At 36.1% G+C, this 20,342-nt stretch overlaps 1 protein-coding gene across 1 annotated transcript; it reads left to right on the top strand.

Moving 5' to 3' along the window:
* Nucleotides 1-12,913: 12,913 nt before the first annotated feature.
* Mapk1ip1l (mitogen-activated protein kinase 1 interacting protein 1 like) lies at nt 12,914-16,413 on the top strand. Its single transcript, XM_026384106.2, has 3 exons — nt 12,914-12,931; nt 13,611-14,318; nt 15,285-16,413. Exons 1-3 carry the CDS (start codon nt 12,914-12,916, stop codon nt 15,294-15,296), a joined length of 738 nt encoding a protein of 245 aa, XP_026239891.1. The 3' UTR covers nt 15,297-16,413.
* The last annotated feature ends 3,929 nt before the right edge of the window (nt 16,414-20,342 follow it).

The following is a 20,342-nucleotide window of genomic DNA, read 5'->3' as shown; positions in this document are numbered from 1 at the left end:
AATCAATGAGCATCAAATGAAAACATGACATTCTGGAGGTGCATTTATTCTACAATATGGCATGGTCATTTGCTATTCCTAAATAGGTGGTCTTCTCCACCTGGAAGAGTTAAATCATCCTCATGTGTACATGCGTGCACACATATGCAAACCTTGGCCCTTACCCGTGATAGTCATGTGCTATACCACTGAACTAAAACCCCCACCTGAGTTAAACCATCTTTAAAACATAAACTTTATTTCTCAATGAAAACTTTAAAAATAATAACAATATTAATACTTAGTAATTAAAGCAACTAGGGTTTTTCTGTATTCATTTATGAACTGTTGATTCTACTTAGCTATTTTTTAGAAGCTCTGAGCCTGTTACTTTCAGGAATTTCCATAGATTATAAACAACCACAGATTTCTACTGGTTAACCAAAGAGGACCTAAGTAGTTTTTCATTATTTTCAGTTGACTTGAATAAAGATTCAAGAAGTATACATGGAGATCAATATTCAGGAAGCTTTGTGTTACTTTTTGATCTTCAAGTTCCAAATAATTTTTATTATCTTCAGATGTGACTTCAAAAAAGGAAAGCTATCTGGCATACATTATACTGAACAGAACAAAAAAAAGATCATGTTTCAAATTTACTATCCCAAGAAGAGGGCAGCATTTTTAGAAACATTAGCCCAGTGTAACTAATAAAATGAAATGATATCCTATTCTTTTTTAGAAGAGTGACTAATAAGTCTAGAAAGATTCCACAGTTTTCCTTTTGGTGAACTGTCTGCCCCTTTGTACAAATTGGCATTTTTTAATATAGCCATTGATACCTTGATGCTAGTTTAGCTGTATTAGGAAACTTCTATTTGGATTGAATTTTATTTTGACCTACAAAATTTCCAAGGTAGAGCAAATGTTTTATTTATTGTTGCTTTTATGTTGAAATACCATTTCCTATCTTGCAGTTCTGCTATTAACATAAAAATAGCATTTTTCAATAATAGCTTTAAAGTAAACTTTTAGCAATTACAAAATTAAACCAGGAAAATCTGTTGCCATTATCTCCTAGCATTTTCTTCTCAGTGGTCTCAAGATTGTCTTGATCTCCACAAAAGGTAGCTACTCAAGTGGCACCTCTTCTAGAAGTGATGAGACTCAGGATTATCATAACATCAGTATCAGGATAAATATCACTTCTAAAGATGATATTTACCTTTTACAAAGGTAGAAAAGTCTCATACTACCTCATCTTTATTGTGGCACTTTTATAGATCACTGAGAAGCTTATCTTATTAATATAACACTTCCTAAATAACCATCTTTGGTGAAAGAAAAGAGCGTGGTAAGACTACCCATAATTATAGTTTTTTATCAGAATTTGATAAGACTTTCTGTTTCTGTGAAACAATTATTTTAAATATTTTTCTTTTAAAAATAACTTTTTATCAGTACTGAAAACCTAAGGAATGTCTAGCCTATGAATATTCTGTTAAAGGGTAGTTTTATAAAGAAAAATGAAGTATAATTATGTTATCTTTTATAGTGGTAAAAATTAGTGTTTCTATGAAAGTCAAGATCTAAATAACTTTTCATATAATTCAAACTGATTACTTGTGGTATATTTTCTCTGGGCTTTTTAAATTTTTTTCAATTCAAGTTATTAACAGCTCTTAACATTTTCAAAGTACTGCCATATGTGCATCCTTGAAGTATCTACTACATGAGAACAGCCAGGCAATTCATTTACTCTGAAATGATTTGTATTTTCCCTTTGGTATTTGCTACAATGAAAAGAAATTTGGAAAGTAGACATACATAAAGACTTGAGGAGGGAATTATTTATCATGAATGGAAAAGAGTAAAAACTTAATTTTTAAAAAAATTAAGGGATTAGAATATTAAAAGATTATCCCCTTTATGTTTTTGTGAGAGTACACATGGAAGAACATCAGTATTATATAAGTCATCATAAATGTATTTATTGGACTGTAACTAAAATGAGTAAATTTTGAACTAGGCCTGGTGGCTGCTGTAAGTTTAGCTATTTGGGTGGCTGAGAGGAGGTTTGCAAGGTCAAGACCAACCTGGCAACTTAGCAAGATGGTCTCAAAATAAAATAAGGACTGGAGATGTAGCTCAGAAGTAGAGTTCTTGCCTCATGTGAGCAAGGCCCTAGCACTGCAGAAACAAAACAAAATAATAAAATGAGTAAATTTTGAGAATAAAAATGTGAAAAGATACAAAATTTCTATTTAGAATCATTTATAGCACTAGACTAAACATTTGAAAAGTAGAAATCCAGAGTTGAGAAAGAATTCAACATGGTGGAAGTATGTAGAGCTTACTGGTGAAAGAGAATGGAGCTAAAAGAAAATAAGATTAAGAATTTAGGCATTACCTCAGGGAAAAGACTTGACAGTGAAAGGGAACTACTTAATAGCTAATAGCTTGTCTGGACCAGGCACTTAGCTGTGCTTTGGGAATTATCTTGTGCTAATCAGGAAATAAATTTCACTTTTCTATTTTTCTCTCAAGCTTTTCAGGATATATATCCTCTCCTCGAACACGTTCCCCCCCACTACCTTTTTAATCTATAGCATCTTAATTCATGCTGTAATTCTTGGAATATGCTGAATGGGGTTTTCTTTTTTTTTAGGTTCCTTTAGCATTTTGTATGAAAAGTCATATGTAATCTTTCTATAACCATGCATTCACCTAAATAATTCATAGAGGGAATGGTTTAATTTAAAGGAAGAACTAATAGGAAGATTAAAGGAAGCTTTTAGTCAGCCTGAGGCTAGATTTATTGATTTGGTGATCAAACCTGTGTTCTTTCCTGAATTTCAGCTAATGGCCAACTGTGGTCAAAAAAACAGCTTTCAGTTAAAGTTTTGACTTCTAATATAAAGAATGCTTTAGTAATTAAAAATCCTTTTAAAAAAAGAACAACAAATGTGGCAATAGGACTCATATAAATTATACTTCTTTTGATAAGAAAAAACAAAATTTTATCATTTATTCATGAGCCAAAGCCATTAAGATAAATCAAGTTATCAACTTCCTGTGTCTGAAGTTTGGATCATTTTATAGATCCATGTCTTAGAGCACTTATTTCCTATGAAACAAAAACCTTGAGATCTAACTCTTGTTTTCATTAAAAATATTTCTCATCACATTTAGCTATATTCAGAATCCAATAGACATGTCATATTTTATATTTTGACTTTTGTAGAGCAAATTTTACAGGAAAGTAGACTTAGTTATAATACATTCCTGCAGACAACAAAGTAATGTAAAATAGCCTACTATATAATGTTAAGTAATTTAGTTTATTTTAGAAATGTTAAGTAATGCCCACATAAGTAAAAGATTTTTTAGTCAAGGAATCTTGTTTCCACTTTGGGAAAAAAATATTTTAACCATTTTTGTTTTAACATAATCAGTTTTACATTCACTTGTATTTCTAAAGAAAGAACAAAGCACAAAATTTTTCTTTATTGATGACCTACTAAAAACAAGCAGCACTATAAATCTTTACTAAGACATTGAACACAAAAAAATTGAGGTAACTTTTAAAAATATATTGGCTTGTAAGCAACATATAGACTGCTTATAATACAATGGAAAGAGGGTTAGCTCATAAATCCTATCTCAAAGCTATTCTTTTGCTTTGTAATTTTGAATAGCTTACTCAATCTTAACATCTTCCTTTGCCTTCATTTTCTATAAAGTGTAGGTAATAATACTTTTCACTTCACTTCCTGAAGGTTAATCCTTTGGTAAGAAGTGACCCATGGAGCATACTTGAAAATAATTGCTGTACACCCATAAAGTAATAATGTGATAGTAGGTTTTCAAAATATTTCTTTAGTAGACCCTGCAGAGTCACATTCACTTTTTGTAGTCTGTAATAGGCTTTCTTGGCTTGATGCAACAATAGAAAACAGTACAATTTGAATTTATGGTTTAGACTGCAATTAAATGAACAATTGCAATTTCCTCTTGCCCTTCATAAGGTCAAATTGATGTTTGTCTTTTTAAGTTGATTACATTTGCAATAAAAATGATAATCACTTTGCCATGGTTATGATCAAATCTAAGCTTTCAGCCTTGAGAGCCATGGTGTAAAACTTAAGGAAATTACTCAAATTATGCTGATTTTGCTAGAATTGAATAAAATCTGTATTAGCCAAATACAAAATATATACTTGAATATACAGAGTTTTAAATAGTAATTTCACAAAACTACTCTTGTCAATCAGGCTTGTATGATCCACACCATATCCCCCAAAGTAGTCTATTTCCACTTTTATTTCTAATTTTGATGTTGATTGATTGTTCTTGGATGTGAGTTTAAACAATTTGATCCGAATAATTGTTCACTTAATTAAATCTTCACATGTGAAACCCAAAGACTTTGTGTTTTGTTTTTAAAATGTCCTTACCTCACACATTCAACTCGGAATTTGAAAAGGAACACTTTTGAAAAGTCCGCATCCTTACACACCATCCGTTTGTATACACTTTTAGTTTTTATCAGTTTGGGGGCTTCCAGAATCAGAGGCCAGGATGCAATTATACCTTGTGGTGAAACTAAGATTAAAAGGGAACATAAGGTAGGAAAGTCTTCCTATCACATTGCAGATCTGACAACTGTAAAGAATTGAAAGAACTGGACAGATCAGTTGAAAAAGTGTTAGATGGGGAGTTTGTAACTAAGCAAATGTTTCCTGTAGACATGTAATTCCTATAGAACCTCCAACGTGCTCCGTTACTGGTCCTTGGCAGGCAAGGAAAAGCTTTCGATACCCAAGGTCAGGACTAAGGTGAGGTGAGGGAGGCACACTAATTGGGTATAACTTTTTTTAATCAAAAGAAGGTAACATTATGATGCAAATATTTTAGATTTGATTCAAAAAATGAGAGCAAGATCAAAATTTGCATTTAAGACCAGACCATATTATTTTCTGTTACGCCAGGCTTTAATGACTCCATAAGTCACTGCTGATTCGCTGTCTCTTTTGAGGACAGGATAGGTCCTCCGTACTGGTAGGAGTACTGTAATTTTCCGAAACTGTGCCTTCATCCCAACTAGGACTACCCCAAGTCTTACGCATCCAAATTTCCTGTTACTCCTTTTCCGTTAAAAACTGGAGAGTAGGTCCACTTGGTGTCTTTAAAGAGGTTTTTAGTCACCCACTAACCCACTAATGGCTTACACACACGTAACTACATACATTTTTATATAAAAATAATGTATGTTCCGGTATTTGTTTTTATACCCACATCACTCTTATAACATCATTACTACCCAGCAGATTCCTTGGCTGGGTCCATATGTCCACCTCCTGGGCCCCACTGTATGGTACCTAATGTTTATTCAAAAATGAACATGTGAGGAGAGGCGTGAATTGGGAGAAGTCTGCAGACAACCTTTAGCAAATACTGGTCAAACCATTTACACACATTTGTTTCCTACAATGACCCTTTAGTCAGCTCTCTTCAATTCTGTCCGGAGGGTCCCGGCCTTCGGTCCAGCCAGACCGCGTCCCACACCCAAAATGCTTGGAGTCGAGAGTGGGGATCCAGAATCTGCCCTCAAGTCAAAGTCAACAAGTGGCAATTTCCATGAGGCTACCTTGAACATCGCCGACTACAGGCGATGCTCTGAGTCCTTGGGAGGTTGGAAAATTCGGAAGCTTTCCCGCGGCCCTCAAAGAGAAAACGGCAGCCCGCGGCCGGCGCCCAGGTGCAGTCCCGCCGGCGCCCAGCAGGGGGCGAACGCGGCCCGGTCAAGGGGCGGGGGCGGTGCGCTCGGCGCTTCCTGTTCCGGCGCCAGGAGGAGCCGCGCGTTGCTGCCGCTGCTGCCTCTGCTGTTGCTGCTGGTGCTGCCTCCGCTGCCGTCAGTCAGGCTCCGCCTGGTTCTTCCTCGCCCATTTCCCTCTAAACCATCGCCGCTGCTACATCCTGCTGCGGGCTCGGATATTGCCAGGTGAGGCTGCTTCGGCGCTCGTGAGGGTTGCGGAGGGGGCTGGGAGCTGCGATTGCGCGGCTGGCGGGCGCGGCAACCGGGAGACGGGCGCGATAACCGAGGTGCCTTGAGTCATCTCCACTGCTTGGGCCGTGAGCATCCTGGGGAGACGGAGCCAAGCGTTCTGTTCCCCTCCCCTCGCGCCACGGCCCCCTCCCCCCGCCGCCCCCAGGGAGAAGGCGTCGGGGAACGCTGACGTCGCGCTCCGTGGGCTTCTCGGCGCTTGACGTCAGGCCTGGCTGGGGGCGGGGCGGAGCGGGAGCTGGCCGACCCGACCCCCTCCCCCCCTTCCCGGGCGGCGCGACCCGCTCCGTGGCCGGTTCGCTCCGGTTGATCCCGGACTCCCTTTGTTCGCTTGGCTCTTCAGGGCTTCCGGCCCTGTGCCCCTTTGCCATGACCCCCACCACCCCATTCATTAATTTCTGATGAAAAGGGAGAGAAAGGCCGGAATCGATTCTTACAAGAGTCTCTGAGCTTATGATCAACCGCTCAACTAGAGTTGCTCACAGATGCATTAGATACTTCCCCTGACAAACTACAAGTGCAAAGTTCTGTTAACATTCGTTTTAGGATTTAGAAGCACGTATTATGCATGGTCGCCTGTAAGTGCCTGAACCGTTTTTTCTTTTTACCTTGAAAACGGCGTGCTTTTAATAGATGATACTTCTAATATCGAAGCATCAAATCAGATTGAACCAAAAAAAATATTACAGCCTTACTACTGGAGAAATACTTGTACACCTGAAGATTGTAAAGGCCTGTGTTGAAACCGAATCCTCATTATGGGCATAGTCCTCAGAAGTTTTTCATAAGTTCTTTGTTCAATAGTACTCTTTGGGCAGGAATAATAGAAATATTTCTAGTTATTGGTGTCTTTGAGCCTCCTATGCAAAACTTAACTTGCTTTAGAAACTTATGAGTTGTATATGTTGGAATATTAGTTTTCTTTCCAGGAGGAATGGTAAATGCGTATCTCCAGTCTGCCAGTATATTTTGGGATCCAGAAATTCTTATTTTATATTTTAGAAAGACTGGTCTATATAAATGAGGTAACACCCCCAGCAGAATCGGGGTAGCACCCCATAATCTAACATTAATATTTATGCAGGGTCTGGGACCGCACCTCAGTGGCAGAGTGTTTGCCTGGCATGTGCAGAGTCCTAGATTCTATCCTGGGCTCTGAAAATAGATTGTACAGCAGTGGGTGTGAATATTCAATCTAAGTGGGAATTAGTAAAAACTATGAATAGCTTCAAGTCAGATTTTGCCATCAAATAAGTTTTGTGCCAAACTTGGGAAAATTATTTTCAAATGTTTCTGGATTGAGAACAGCAGATAAAGGTTTATGGAAGACAGAAGTTGTAAAAGCTAGTGTTAATTGAGATTTTGTTCTATACCAGGTAGAGATTTGTTAATTTATTTTATATAAATCACATAGAAAATCTGTGAGATGAATGCTATTCCTGTCTCCCTTTACCTTTGAAATTGGGAAAGTTGTACTTGGCCAGAGTCCAGCCAACTCGGGAAGAGCAGGCAATGTACTCTTCTAATTTTATGCTATATTGTTCATATGCAAAGGAAGACAAGAGAATTTGATATTTGTTTTCTACCCACTATTTTCCAAACATGATTTTAGAACTTGATCCAAGAGTCCCATTTAGTCTCCATATAATTTTATTGGTTCATTTTATATTGATGAAGAAACAAGTCCATTCAGGTAAACTGACTTTTAAGTGAAATGATTCAAACACTTGTCTAAGAATTTTCTCCTTTTTTTGCTTTCTATAGTCTAGCTAAACTGCAGAAACACCACTTCTCAGGAATATTCATACCGTAGTACTAATTTTCCCACAGCCCAACAGTGCCTATCACATATTTTCCAGAAAGTAACTAAATAAATGTAAATGGTATTACTGGGAATTTTAAGTGCTCAAAACTTTTTCATCACAATTTCTTGAATTATCCAGTGTAGAAAATGGAGTATAATTTTATAAATTTGCTAATAAAAAATTAGCACATATTCTAATTCAAATTTTGTTTTCAATACAATACTCACAGTCTTGCCCATGCTAAACAAATGAACACAAAAATTCTGATTTACCTTAGCTCCTTTTTTTAAGTACTGGGAATTGAACCCTGGAGTGTCCTGCCATTGAGCTATATCCCCAGCCCTTTTTTGATTTTGAGGGACAGGTGTTGCTTAGTTGCAGTGCTGGCCTTGAACTTGTGATCTTTTTACCTCAGCCTCTGGAGTGTCTGGGATTATAATCATGTGCCAACACACTTGGTTTAGCTTCTCTGAATAAATATTGTATGACACTTTATATAAATAATTATTTTTTAATTATCTGTGAGGTAGCTAGGTGTCAGAAGTGGCTCTGGAAATATATACCCTTAAGTCATTTAGGAATTCTGTGTTTTATAGATAAGAAAATGACCTCTTGTTTGAAATTTTGCTTTTGTTAAAAGGATTGATATCCAGGTCTCCTAGTATATTTCATACTATTTATCACTCCATCACAATTTGATTCTTTGAATTATTACTTTTCCGATGTTGCTAGGAATTCAGCTTTCTTAACTTCTGATAATTAAATTGTCATTCCCTCTAAAGGCCTTAGGTGTCAGTGAAATGTTTTTATTTTTCTAGTGTATGTTAAAGACATTTTGTACTCTGTTTGAAATTACTATTCTTGCTGCTCAGAAATTAAGTGTTTTTCAGGTAATGGGTAGATTGTGTCATAAAGTTGTAATGAAATTGTTAAAAGTAATAGCTTTAAATTAGACCAAAAAGGAAGAATGAAAACATTTATTGATTATAAGCGCTTTTTTTGACAAATTCAAGTTTACACTTGCCTCATTTTAATAATTATTGTAGTTCAACTCTTTTAGAATAGCTGTTTAGAAAATTGAGATGTTGGGGCTGGGGATGTGGCTCAAGCGGTAGCGCGCTCGCCTGGCATGCGTGCGGCCCGGGTTCGATCCTCAGCACCACATACCAACAAAGATGTTGTGTCCGCCAAGAACTAAAAAATAAATATTAAAAATTCTCTCTCTCTCTCTCCTCTCTCACTCTCTCTTAAAAAAAAAAAAAGAAAATTGAGATGTTTTTACATTCTGTAAATTTACTGATGTCCCAACTCTTTTTTTCAATCTATTTTTACATGAAAATATAGCCTAAAAAGCAAATTGGAATGCTTCCAATTAACATGAACAATGTTTATTTTAAGCATGGAGAGCAGGTCTATTTACTAAGGCAGTGAGGAAGAACAGGAAGTGACCTATTCCTAATTCCTTTGGTCAGGGCTTCATTATTTCAACACTTGATTTAAAAACTTTAAAGCCAGAGTTGTGTATTAGTTTGAGTTTGTTATATAATTTATATTTATGAAATTCTTTAACTAGTCAATTGAATATCATGTTTTTCAAAAACTAAGAGTGAAGGAAAAATTCTGAAAACCTGACCAACAAGACCATATGAAATTAAATGGGTCACTTTAGTAAGATTCTTTGCTCCAGAATTAATGTGAGTCTTTTGGGAGGAAGGTATACTGGTGATTGAACTCAGAGGCACTTAATCACTGATCTCTTTTTTGAATTTTATTTAGAGACAGGGTCTCATTGAATTTTGCTTAGCAACTTGCTTTTGCTGAAGGTGGCTTTGAACTCTCCATCCTCCTGCTTCAGCCTCCTGAGCCATAGGGATTAAAGGCATGAGCCACCACATCCAGCAATGTGAATCTTGATGTAGAACTATTTTCTGTATTTGAACAGTATGCCAGTCTTATATAGACTTCAAACATATCGTACATTGACAGTTTCATCTAACATTGATCCTTATGAGTATTATTGTGTAATGTGATTTTAGTGGAACACAGACCTTCATGTTTAAATGAATGGATAATTATGTTTGCAATACATTCAAGGTGTGGTTTTGATATTTTGAATAAAAAGCAAGGAGATTATTCCTCATGATAAATTATAATTAAAAATAAAACCCTTAAGAATGCAAGATGGCTCAATACTAATAAGTATTCATGTGCTTAAAATAGGAATAAATAAGTATAGTAACAGGCATAAATAAAATCTCACTGTAATTTTTTAAAATCTAAAACTAAAAATGAAACTCATACTTAATCATTTCCAGGAGAGTTGGGAACAAGATCACCGTGTTCCTGTCATCATTTGACATTTCATTGTTTAAATCCTAACTGAGGCAAAAGAGAAAAGAGCCATAAATATTGGAAAGAAAATATAAAATTATTATCTGGAAACCCCAAAGAATCAACTGAAAAATATTTAGGAATAAGATAATTCAGTGATATCACTGCTTATGAAAATAATATACTAAAATTTTAAAAGCCTTTCCCATTTATATAATTAACCAATTAGAAAATATAATGGAGGAGAGCCTATTTACAACCACAAAAAAGGGCTTGCAGAAATCTCTTTTGTAAGAAATATGTAAGAGATATGATCAAGAAAACGAACTAAACCAGGTTAGCTGGCACATGAATGTAGTCCCAGCTAATGGAGGCTGAGACAGGTGAGCACACTAGTTCAACATAGGAAGACCCTGTCTCAAAGAGAAAAGGAAAAATGGCATATTTTGAAAGAAAGACACATTTTGTTCTCAAATAAGGTTTGACATTTTAAATATCTCATATGTCCCTTTGATTAATCTGTAAATTTAATGCATTTCCAATGAGAACACCAACAATTTCTTTAATTTTTTACAAAATAACATGGAAAAAATAAACATGAGAATGTTCAGGAACACCTGGGAAAAACAGTAGGGTAGCTGACACTAAAATTTGTTTTAAAAATGCTAAGTACGGGGCTGGGGTTGTAGCTCAGTGGTGGAGTGTTCGCCTTGCACATGTGAGGCCCTGGGTTCAATCCTTTTGCACTGCATTAAAAATTAATTAATAGAGTCCACCAGATCTGCAGGGAAGTGATTGAGGATCTGTAGCCTGCTTGAGGCTCTGAGGTCAGATTGTATGTGGGTTTGAACCCTTGCTCTACTTGTCATTAGCTCTAAGACTTTAAAGAAAGTAACTTGCTAAGTTTCCTTTTGTCCAGCTGTAAACTGGGGATGACAATTGAATTTGCATTAGAGAAGTAGAGACCTTGAGCATTCAATGATAATCATTCCACAAATAATAGTTGTAGCAGCAATGAAGTCTTGAAGGTAGTTTAATTGCTTGATAAACCTAGGTTATTTGGTAATAATTTCTTGGAAGAATTTAAATTATTAAACAATTTAAACCATAAACATAATTTTCTTTTTAATCTTGGAGTGGAGAAGGCCTTCATACATACATCACAAAATCCAGAAGTCATACATAGGGAAAAAATTAAAATTTTTATACCAAAAAATATCATTTAAGGGATCTATAGTTGAAAAGATCTAAGTAGAAAAAAAAAGTCTCATAAATGACAGCTGATTTCTTAGTATCTTACTAAGCAGAGGGGAGAGGAGAATGATGGTACTACTAAGTAGTGAAATTCTCAAAGGCACAAAGAGAGCCTGCTATCTTATTCTATTCATACAAAGTTAAAGAACAAGCAAAAGTAACTCAGAAGTGATGATAGGGAACAGGTGATTGGGAAAAGAACACGAATAAATTTCCTGAAGTGATAGAAAACATTCTATATCTTATTTGGGTTGGTTACAGGGAATATACAATGGTTAGGTCTTGTTAACCTGAATACTGAAGATCTTTGTATTTTATTGAGTGTTAATTATATTTCAGTTCTAAAATGATGGGGCTAGAGTGTATAGCTCAGAGGTGGAATTCTTGCCTAGAAGCCCCGGATTCAATCCCTAGCACTGCAAAAAGGTTTTAAAAATTTAAAAACTGCTAAATGTGGTCCAAGATGGCAGTAAATTCACAGAAAAAGAAATGTAAATTAAGTATTAAAAAGTTATTCTTACAGGGCATTGTGGCACTCACCTATAATCCTAGCTGCCCCGCAGGCTGAGGCAGGAGGATTGCAAGTTCAGAGCTAGCCTCAGCAACTTAGCAAGACCCTGTCTCAAACACAATAAAAAGGGCTGGGGATGTGGCTTGATGGTTAAGTACCCCTGGGTTCAAGCTCTAGTACCAAAAAAAGTTATTCTACCTTCCACTTACGTAAATTAAAATGTGATGCCAATTTTTAATCTGTCATGATTTTAAATGATTTCTAGCTAGGTGTGGTGTTAATCCAAGGGATTCGGGAGGCTGAGGCAGGAGGATCACAAGTTCAGTGCCAGCCTCAGCAAAGTAGGGAGACCCTGTCAAAAAATAAAAAGGACTGGGAAAGTTCTAGTGGAACAACCCTGAGTTTAATCCCCAGTACTACACAAAATGAAATAAAATGACATAAAAATTTAATAATATCCAGAAAAAAAAGGGTGACAATATAAATTGATATGTGTTTCTCAAATAGTTAGCGGTAGACTCTATGAATTCCACTCATGGTACTTTTTCACACATAAGCAGAGTTAAGTATTCAGAGATGTTCACTACACCATTGTTACAACCTAAACTGCCACAGAAATCAGAACTTTAAAGTGTGGATCAGGCTGGGATTTGTGGTATGTGCTTGTTGTCCCAGCTACTTGGGAGGCAGACCTGGAGGGCTGCTTGGGTCTGAGAGTTGGAGAACAGCCTGGGCAACACAGGGAAACTACTTTGCTATATAGTCATTATTACATGGTGTGTAGCCATTAAAAGGGATGAAGTTGATAGAGCTATATTAACTTCTGTCAAAATTTTCCTATAAAGAAAAACACAAAATAAAATGATAATTCCCTTTAAGTAAAAATAATACATTTATAAAATTTCCATTGTTTATAAAAGAAATAATAAATACTGATTTTGAAATTTTCTTTCTTTCTTTAGGAAAATGTCTGATGAATTTTCGGTAAGTTGATATTTATCCTTGATGAGTTATTTTTGGTTCTTAAGGAAAACATGGTCCTGTCTAAAAAGATGTTTTTTGTGATGCTTGGATTTTTTGGCATGTGATTTTAATAGGTCATTTACCTTTATTTACATAGATAACTGCATGTTTCAAAATGTATCCAGAAGTGTTTATGAATCTCTAAATGAAGTTTTTTGTGTTGCTTCTCTTGCTCCCTTTCACACTTTCTAGTAGTGATAATCCCAACATTTACTGAAACTTATTTTATAGCAGGCGCTATGTTTATTCTATTACATATAGTATCTTAAGTTAACTGTACCTCAAGTTAACAGTTGTTTTTGAAAATGAGAAATTTATGGGAGTTCATAACCCACTTGAATCAAATGTATGAAATATGATATGTCAAGAGCTTTGTAATGTTTTGAACAACTAATAATTAAAACAAGTAAAAAAATGAGAAATCTCATCAGTTGTATTTAGAGAAGTTGAGCTTCTGAAAAAAATTGCACTGATAATCAAGGTAACACCTCAAGTTTTATATTAAATACATATTAGCTTTTGAAGATGCTATTGAGGTTTGTAATCCCTCACTCTGATGGTTTACTAATCTATTTGAGTTTATAATCATGTTGACTTTTCCTGGATAAGACAAATAAGACATGTCTGTTTTGTATTCCAGTTGGCAGATGCACTACCTGAACACTCCCCTGCCAAAACCCCTGCTGTGAGCAATACCAAACCTGGTCAACCTCCTCAAGGCTGGCCAGGTTCCAACCCTTGGAATAACCCAAGTGCTCCACCTTCTGTGCCATCTGGACTCCCACCAAGTGCAACACCCTCCACTGTGCCTTTTGGACCAGCACCAACAGGAATGTATCCCTCTGTGCCTCCCACCGGACCACCTCCAGGACCCCCAGCACCCTTTCCTCCTTCTGGACCATCATGTCCCCCACCTGGTGGTCCTTATCCAGCCCCATCTGTGCCAGGCCCTGGCCCCACAGGGCCCTATCCTACACCAAATATGCCATTTCCAGAGCTACCTAGACCATATGGTGCACCCACAGATCCATCTGCAGCTGGTCCTTTAGGTCCATGGGGATCCATGTCTTCTGGACCTTGGGCACCAGGAATGGGAGGGCAGTATCCTACTCCTAATATGCCATATCCATCTCCAGGGCCATATCCCACTCCTCCTCCTCCCCAGGCACCAGGGGCAGCACCACCTGTTCCATGGGGCACTGTGCCACCAGGAGCCTGGGGACCACCAGCACCATATCCTGCCCCTGCAGGATCATATCCCACACCAGGACTCTATCCTACTCCCAATAATCCTTTTCAAGTGCCTTCAGGACCTTCTGGTGCTCCGCCAATGCCTGGTGGCCCCCATGTGAGTGTTCAATTTGTTACTTCACATGCACTAATAGTTACATAAGCACAACTGAAAGATTGCTTCTTCCCAGTTCTGGATGGAAGATTATAGAGTCTTTGAAATCTTTTTTAAGGTTTGCAAATACATAAAATGAGTAAATTTGAAAATTTAGATACAGCATTTAAAAAGATAAGAGCAAAAGTATTCCGGGTACTAATAATAGAAAAAATTTCCCAAAGATCTCTAAAGGTTTTAAAACAGTGAATAATGTTCTCAACAGCATCCTTTGGTAAACTCTTGAGATGCATTTAATTGGACTGTTTTGTTGTGGGTTTTTTAATGTCTCTCAATATTATTTTTATAGCATCACACTAAAGCATAGTTTAATAAAAGCAGTTTCTTCCTATCTGACCTGATACGGAGGGAGAGTTTTTGAGAACTTAAGACAATGAGTATGTTGCTCATCTTTCAGGCAACTCCCCCTAGTGCTTCTCAGCCAAAGTTTTGTTCAATTCTTAGTAGCATTGAGCTTGAGATTATACTGCTATTCCTGATTGTGAGTTAAATGTAATTTTTCTTGCTTTACTTTCAAGTCAGACTAGAATAGGGCTGATATTTTAGTTGAGAAGTCTATTAGGTATATGACTGGGAAAAAAAAAAAGTACGAAATATCTCCCACAAGATAAGCCAAGTGAGTATCCAGAGTCAAGATTCTCCTTACAGGAAGGGAAAAGAAAAAAGATTTGTTAATCCACAAGATAAACTAACCAGAACTCCAGCTAATAAATGCCCATCTCGGCTGTATCTGCTATATATATATTCTCTAAAAATCTTTTTTTTTTTTTTGCTAGCTGTATGCCAGAGTAAATGAGTGGACTTGCTGTTTGGGTTTATTAAACAATAAATTTATTTTAAGCCACAGCAAGGAGTTAAAGACTCCATTTATAAAATCTAGAAGTTGACTTTTTCTTTTTTCTATTGCAGTCTTACCATTAAGTTAACAGTGGATGAAGAGATGGCGCTTTGCTTTTTGAAGTACATATATATGCAAATGAATGCATATATAAAAATTGCTGGTTTCACTATTCTTAGAGGGCATTCATGAAAGAACAACTCTTGCACCTCTCAGAAGATATCTGCCTCTTGGATGTGTAGTACAAAACATAGAAGATAAACATAAAAGTAAATCATTCAGGTGTGATTTTATTTGGTTTTCATGGGGGGAAAATGATTAAATTGAATAGCTCTTTGATACAATTTGTTTGAATTATGAAACTACACATTTAAAAATCTAAGATGATATGGATTATTGTTAAAATATTTTGCCAATGAAGTTGCAGATTTTAAGTATTTTTCTATAATCACTCCCCTCCCCCAAATAAACTTCAAAAAGAATCACATTATAATTTAAACAAATGATGCCTCTGAACATTTTGAGCTGCTCTCCTATGTGATAAATAAACCTGGTCCTCTTATGGTTTTATTTTGGATATACCTTTTTTTAAACTAATTACTATCAGATGTTCATTATCCAGCCAGTGTTCATTTTTATTCTCAGATTTTTAGTAAAAAAACTTAGATTTGTTTTATTTTTGCCATATGAATTATATAGCTCAGCTCTAAAATTTGCCATTTATGAAAAATTAGTCTTATTTTGCAGTGCCAGGAACAGAACCTAGGGCCTCACACATGCTAGATTGCCACTAAGCTTCACCCATAGCCCTTTTTTCTTTTTAATCCATTCAGAGATGTATAAATCATATTCTTGGAAAACGGATATCTGTTTGTATTACTTTAGAATGGATTATAAGATATGCATATTGCTTTGGGAAGAGCTCAAGGAAAAAAATGTTTTGTTTTAAACCTCAAACTAGATAAACCCTAGAAATTGCTTCATTTCCACGAAACCAGAGGTTTATTTTCTGCCCAGACCATTCCCTGGAGTCACCCTCCACCCCCCAGTTCTTTAGAGGGAACACATCTTTTGATGACTCCCTTATATAGAAGACTAGCACACAATGTGGGGTTTGTTATCAGAACATACAGAATATATAGCAGTTATGTTTGGAGAACTTTATAAGTCGTACAGACATGACTGTTCTCTTTGTACAAGTGTGAATCAAAAATGTTTCTGTCTTTCAGAGTCTGGTTAAGCTATGTCATTGTCTCCTGCATAGTTTCCTGAATCTGTAAAGTATTTATGGCTGTTAAGTTCTGTATTTGTTGACAGGCAGATAAGTGGAATTGAGTACCATCTTTGAAAACATTATCTTCTACAGTGAAAATAATAAATTGTAGCTCTTTGCACCTGAGTTTAAAGCAGTGTGACTATGTTGTTAAATATTGAGTATTGTTTATAACTACCAAAACAGCTTTGGTTGCTTTTTGGCACCTTGCCTTTAAATCAGTCTTAGATTTGGGGTAGATCTGATCTTATTTATCAATAATGATTTGAAAATTTGAATGTATCCATTGGGTTACTAAAATGTGTTGTGGATTTCTCAGATAATTATAGAAAACATTTATGCTGGAGCTGTTTTTTCTTTGAAATAAAATATTCAGTAGTTTATTTCTCCAGTAATTAAAATGTCAAGAATGCCTAGTGCTACCAGTTTAATGATTTGATAGCTACCTCCTTTTAAGAAAAGAATATGGTCACCTTTGAGAGGAACATCAGCATTTAAACGTCCCTTATTTTAAGCAGGTGATAGATTCAAGCTTTCAGAATTGGCAAAGGTAGAAACTAATTTATTTATCTTCAGACTGGGAAAGGTTCTTACATAGTGGCAAAAGTATTCTTTTGTTGTTGTTTCAGTTCTTTTTAAGAACAGATAGTAACTATATCTACCGTACTCAAAGGACTCTAGTCAAAGTAGTCTCCAGTCTGCAAAACAGGTAACTTTATGTATCATAGTTTAAACTTATCAGTCAGTATTAAGCTATCATTTAACTGGAAGGATAAGATAGGAAAATGAGAAAGCAAAGATACCTCTATTTATAGTTAGTGACTGTTCTAAATTGAGATAACTCTAGCTTTAGATGAAATGTTTAACGTAACACCACTAAAAGAGGTAGCAAGTGTGGAGATCTATAATTGTGGAGTCCATTTATTATGGGAAAAAATATTTTACTAAACAATTTGAAGGGCTATAAGGCCAAGATTTGAAATTATTACTCCTAAAACTATTTGCCAGTGACCCAGACTGCCATTTTAACGTTTTTTTCCCCAAGAACCTTACGACTGGTACTTGTATCTTTGTGTAGAGCTCATTTCTCTAATTGTCTAGGGTTTGCAGTGGGGATGTCTCAGTTCTGGCGAGTACTCTGGGCCAAAAGATATTAGGTTTAGGGTGGAAATAAGAAAAGCAAAAGTTTCAGTAAACAGATGAGGAAAAGCATATGGGAAGGGTTTTACTCTTTGTAGGGGAATAATGCTTTTCAAACAAGTTATGCCAAATGTGAAGGCACGTAACTGTAACCCCAGTGACTCAGGAGGCTGGGGCAGGAGCATCACAAGTTTGAAGCCAGCCTCAGCAACTTAAACCCTATCTCAAAAAGGACTGGGGATGTAGCTCAATGGTCAAGGACCCTGGGTTCAATCCTCAGTACCAAAAATAAATAAAACAAGTTAGGCTAGGCTGAGGTTGGTTTATGGAAGGACATTGCCAAGCATATTTGGTCTTAAGGGATACACACTATCAAATATGCTTACATTTAGGCTTCAAACAAGAATTTCTAAATACATTTGATAAAAATAATTACAATATGTTCAGAAACAATGGTGTTCTGGAGTTGGAATCTTTTTCAAGTTTTAAAATGCCAAACCCACAAATAATGAAAAATGGAAACCTAGACTGTAGATCCTCATTCACAGAGTTGTTAAAAATTCAGTGCTCCTTAAAGGAGGACTTCATCCAGGCATGATGTCACATTCCTGTAGTAGGAGAATCACAAGTTCAAAGCCAACCTAAGCAATTTAGTTAGATCCTGACTCAAAACATAAAAGGGGCAGGGGATATGGCTCAGTGGTTAAGTGCCCCTGGATTCAGTCCCCAGTACCTAAATAATAAATAAAGGACGACTTACAAATACTTGGACTTGTCCAGGTCTTACCTGCCTCCTTTTCATGCTTTTGAAGTTGCTATTTACAGCTCTGATTTATTGTGTAAAGTAATATATTGGTTATTCAGGAATAAACGTTTTTTAATTAACTGAGGACCATCTTTCTTATTTCTCCATTTTGCTATTGTTTGTTTTCAGTAGAGAATAATAGTTCAGAAAAGAAAAGGGCCTGAGTCACAACTACAATGAAATATTTTCTAGAAATCATTTGCCCATGATACATATTACCTCAAAAATAATTAATTAGGGCTGCCTTTTGACCTCAAATATACAGTTTTTAAACTTGGTATAGGTGAAAATAGCTCTACTTAAAGTTTCCATTAAAAGACTGGTTTGCATATTAGTCCTTGCCTGCACTTCTAAACAGTACCACTGTCTTCCTCACCCCGAGTGAGGTAGAACCAGCTTCATGAAATGCCAGGTTATAAATTCCAGAAGTTAAGCACAGACTTTCAAGTATTACCATTAATTTGAAAAGCATAAGGCTAAACTCAGAAGAATCATTAATAAAATGCTTAGAAAATGATGGGCATCTTTCAAAGGAAGACTATATAATCTTAGTAAAGCAATATTATCAAAAGACACTGTTCTTTCTATTTTCAGAATTCTGTCAAGGGAAACACTGCCAATAAAATAATCAGTATTAAAATGCCATGCAGACTTCTGGCTATAGAAAACATGTGAGGTCTGTGTTCATTCAATAATCACATATTGTGATCAGGTGCTATGCCAGAGGTCGGAGAAAGCAAATCCCTATCCTTGAGGGGCTCCTAGTCTAGGGATGACTTTACATAATTCATTAGGACACCTATTATTAGTTACCCATTATAAGAGTATTTTAGAAGAGCTGCTAGTAGAAATTACAAACCAGTTTTGGAGCATTTTAAAGGGCGGTGTGTGATGCCCTTTTTTCTTTTTTTTTTTTTTAAAGTAAGAAAATATGTTTCAAGAAATTAGTGTTGATCATTGCAGCTATTCAAGTGTACAAAGTAATAGGATGTTTTTCCCTCTCACACTACTCCTGGTTAAAAGTACTTTGCCCATCATTGATAAGCAGGTACAGATTTGTTGCCATTAAGCAAACATGATTTATGTGTGCTCTACAAAGGTTTTTTGTAACTTCTTAAAATTGTGATTTTTCTTCATTGACTTAATGACAAACTTAATGTATGTAATTGTCTATGCATTTTAAGTTAAACTGCCTAAAATGTGATTTAAGACATATACATTTGTTTGTATTATGAACTGTAAGCAATCTGAGATGTTAGGTTTTATCACTGCTGCTGTATCTGTAAACAAAGAAATGTTGCTTTAAGAAGTAATTATAATTAGGAATAGGCTATGGATGTGATACTTGATATTTTTAAAGATAAACTTGTTTGCTTTTGTGTATTATACCTGAAAGCTTTTTTTAAAAAATGTATTTTCATGGTTTTGCAGTTTTCCCATGTATTTATTCTCCAGGCCCAATTCTGGGCTTCCCTGAAAAGTCTTGAGTCTAACTGCATATTTATTGTCAAAGAAAACAAGGCTTTTAGATGCCTGTGTGTGTGACCTGCGTTCACTTAGGAATTTAGATTGTCTGTTTTGGAAAGAGCCCTTCCTCCAAAAACCCTTTTTAGAAACAGTGTCCACATAACAGTACCTTTCCTCCCTTCGAGGCTTGCTGTTCTTTGTAACCAGATTATCTCTGCAAAGTCATGTGACCTTCCCACTCTGCCCCAGTTGCCACTACCCTGCTTGCTGTTAAAAACAAGAGCTATTATGGCTACAACTTCTGCACGTTTAGTAAAGGTCATATTAAGCCTGGAATAATTGGCCATTTCCCACAAGAGTTTCTTGGAACTGCAGTGTGAGGATTAACAAATAATTTGTAGTCCATTCTACTATTAGCAGAGATTTCTTTTCTTTTTACCTTGT

The sequence above is a fragment of the Urocitellus parryii genome, chromosome 6 (genome assembly GCF_045843805.1).
Source record: "Urocitellus parryii isolate mUroPar1 chromosome 6, mUroPar1.hap1, whole genome shotgun sequence".
Classification (NCBI taxonomy): domain Eukaryota; kingdom Metazoa; phylum Chordata; class Mammalia; order Rodentia; family Sciuridae; genus Urocitellus; species Urocitellus parryii.
The sequence above is the reverse complement of the archived record's forward strand: the minus strand, read 5'-3'. Positions and strand labels throughout refer to the sequence as shown.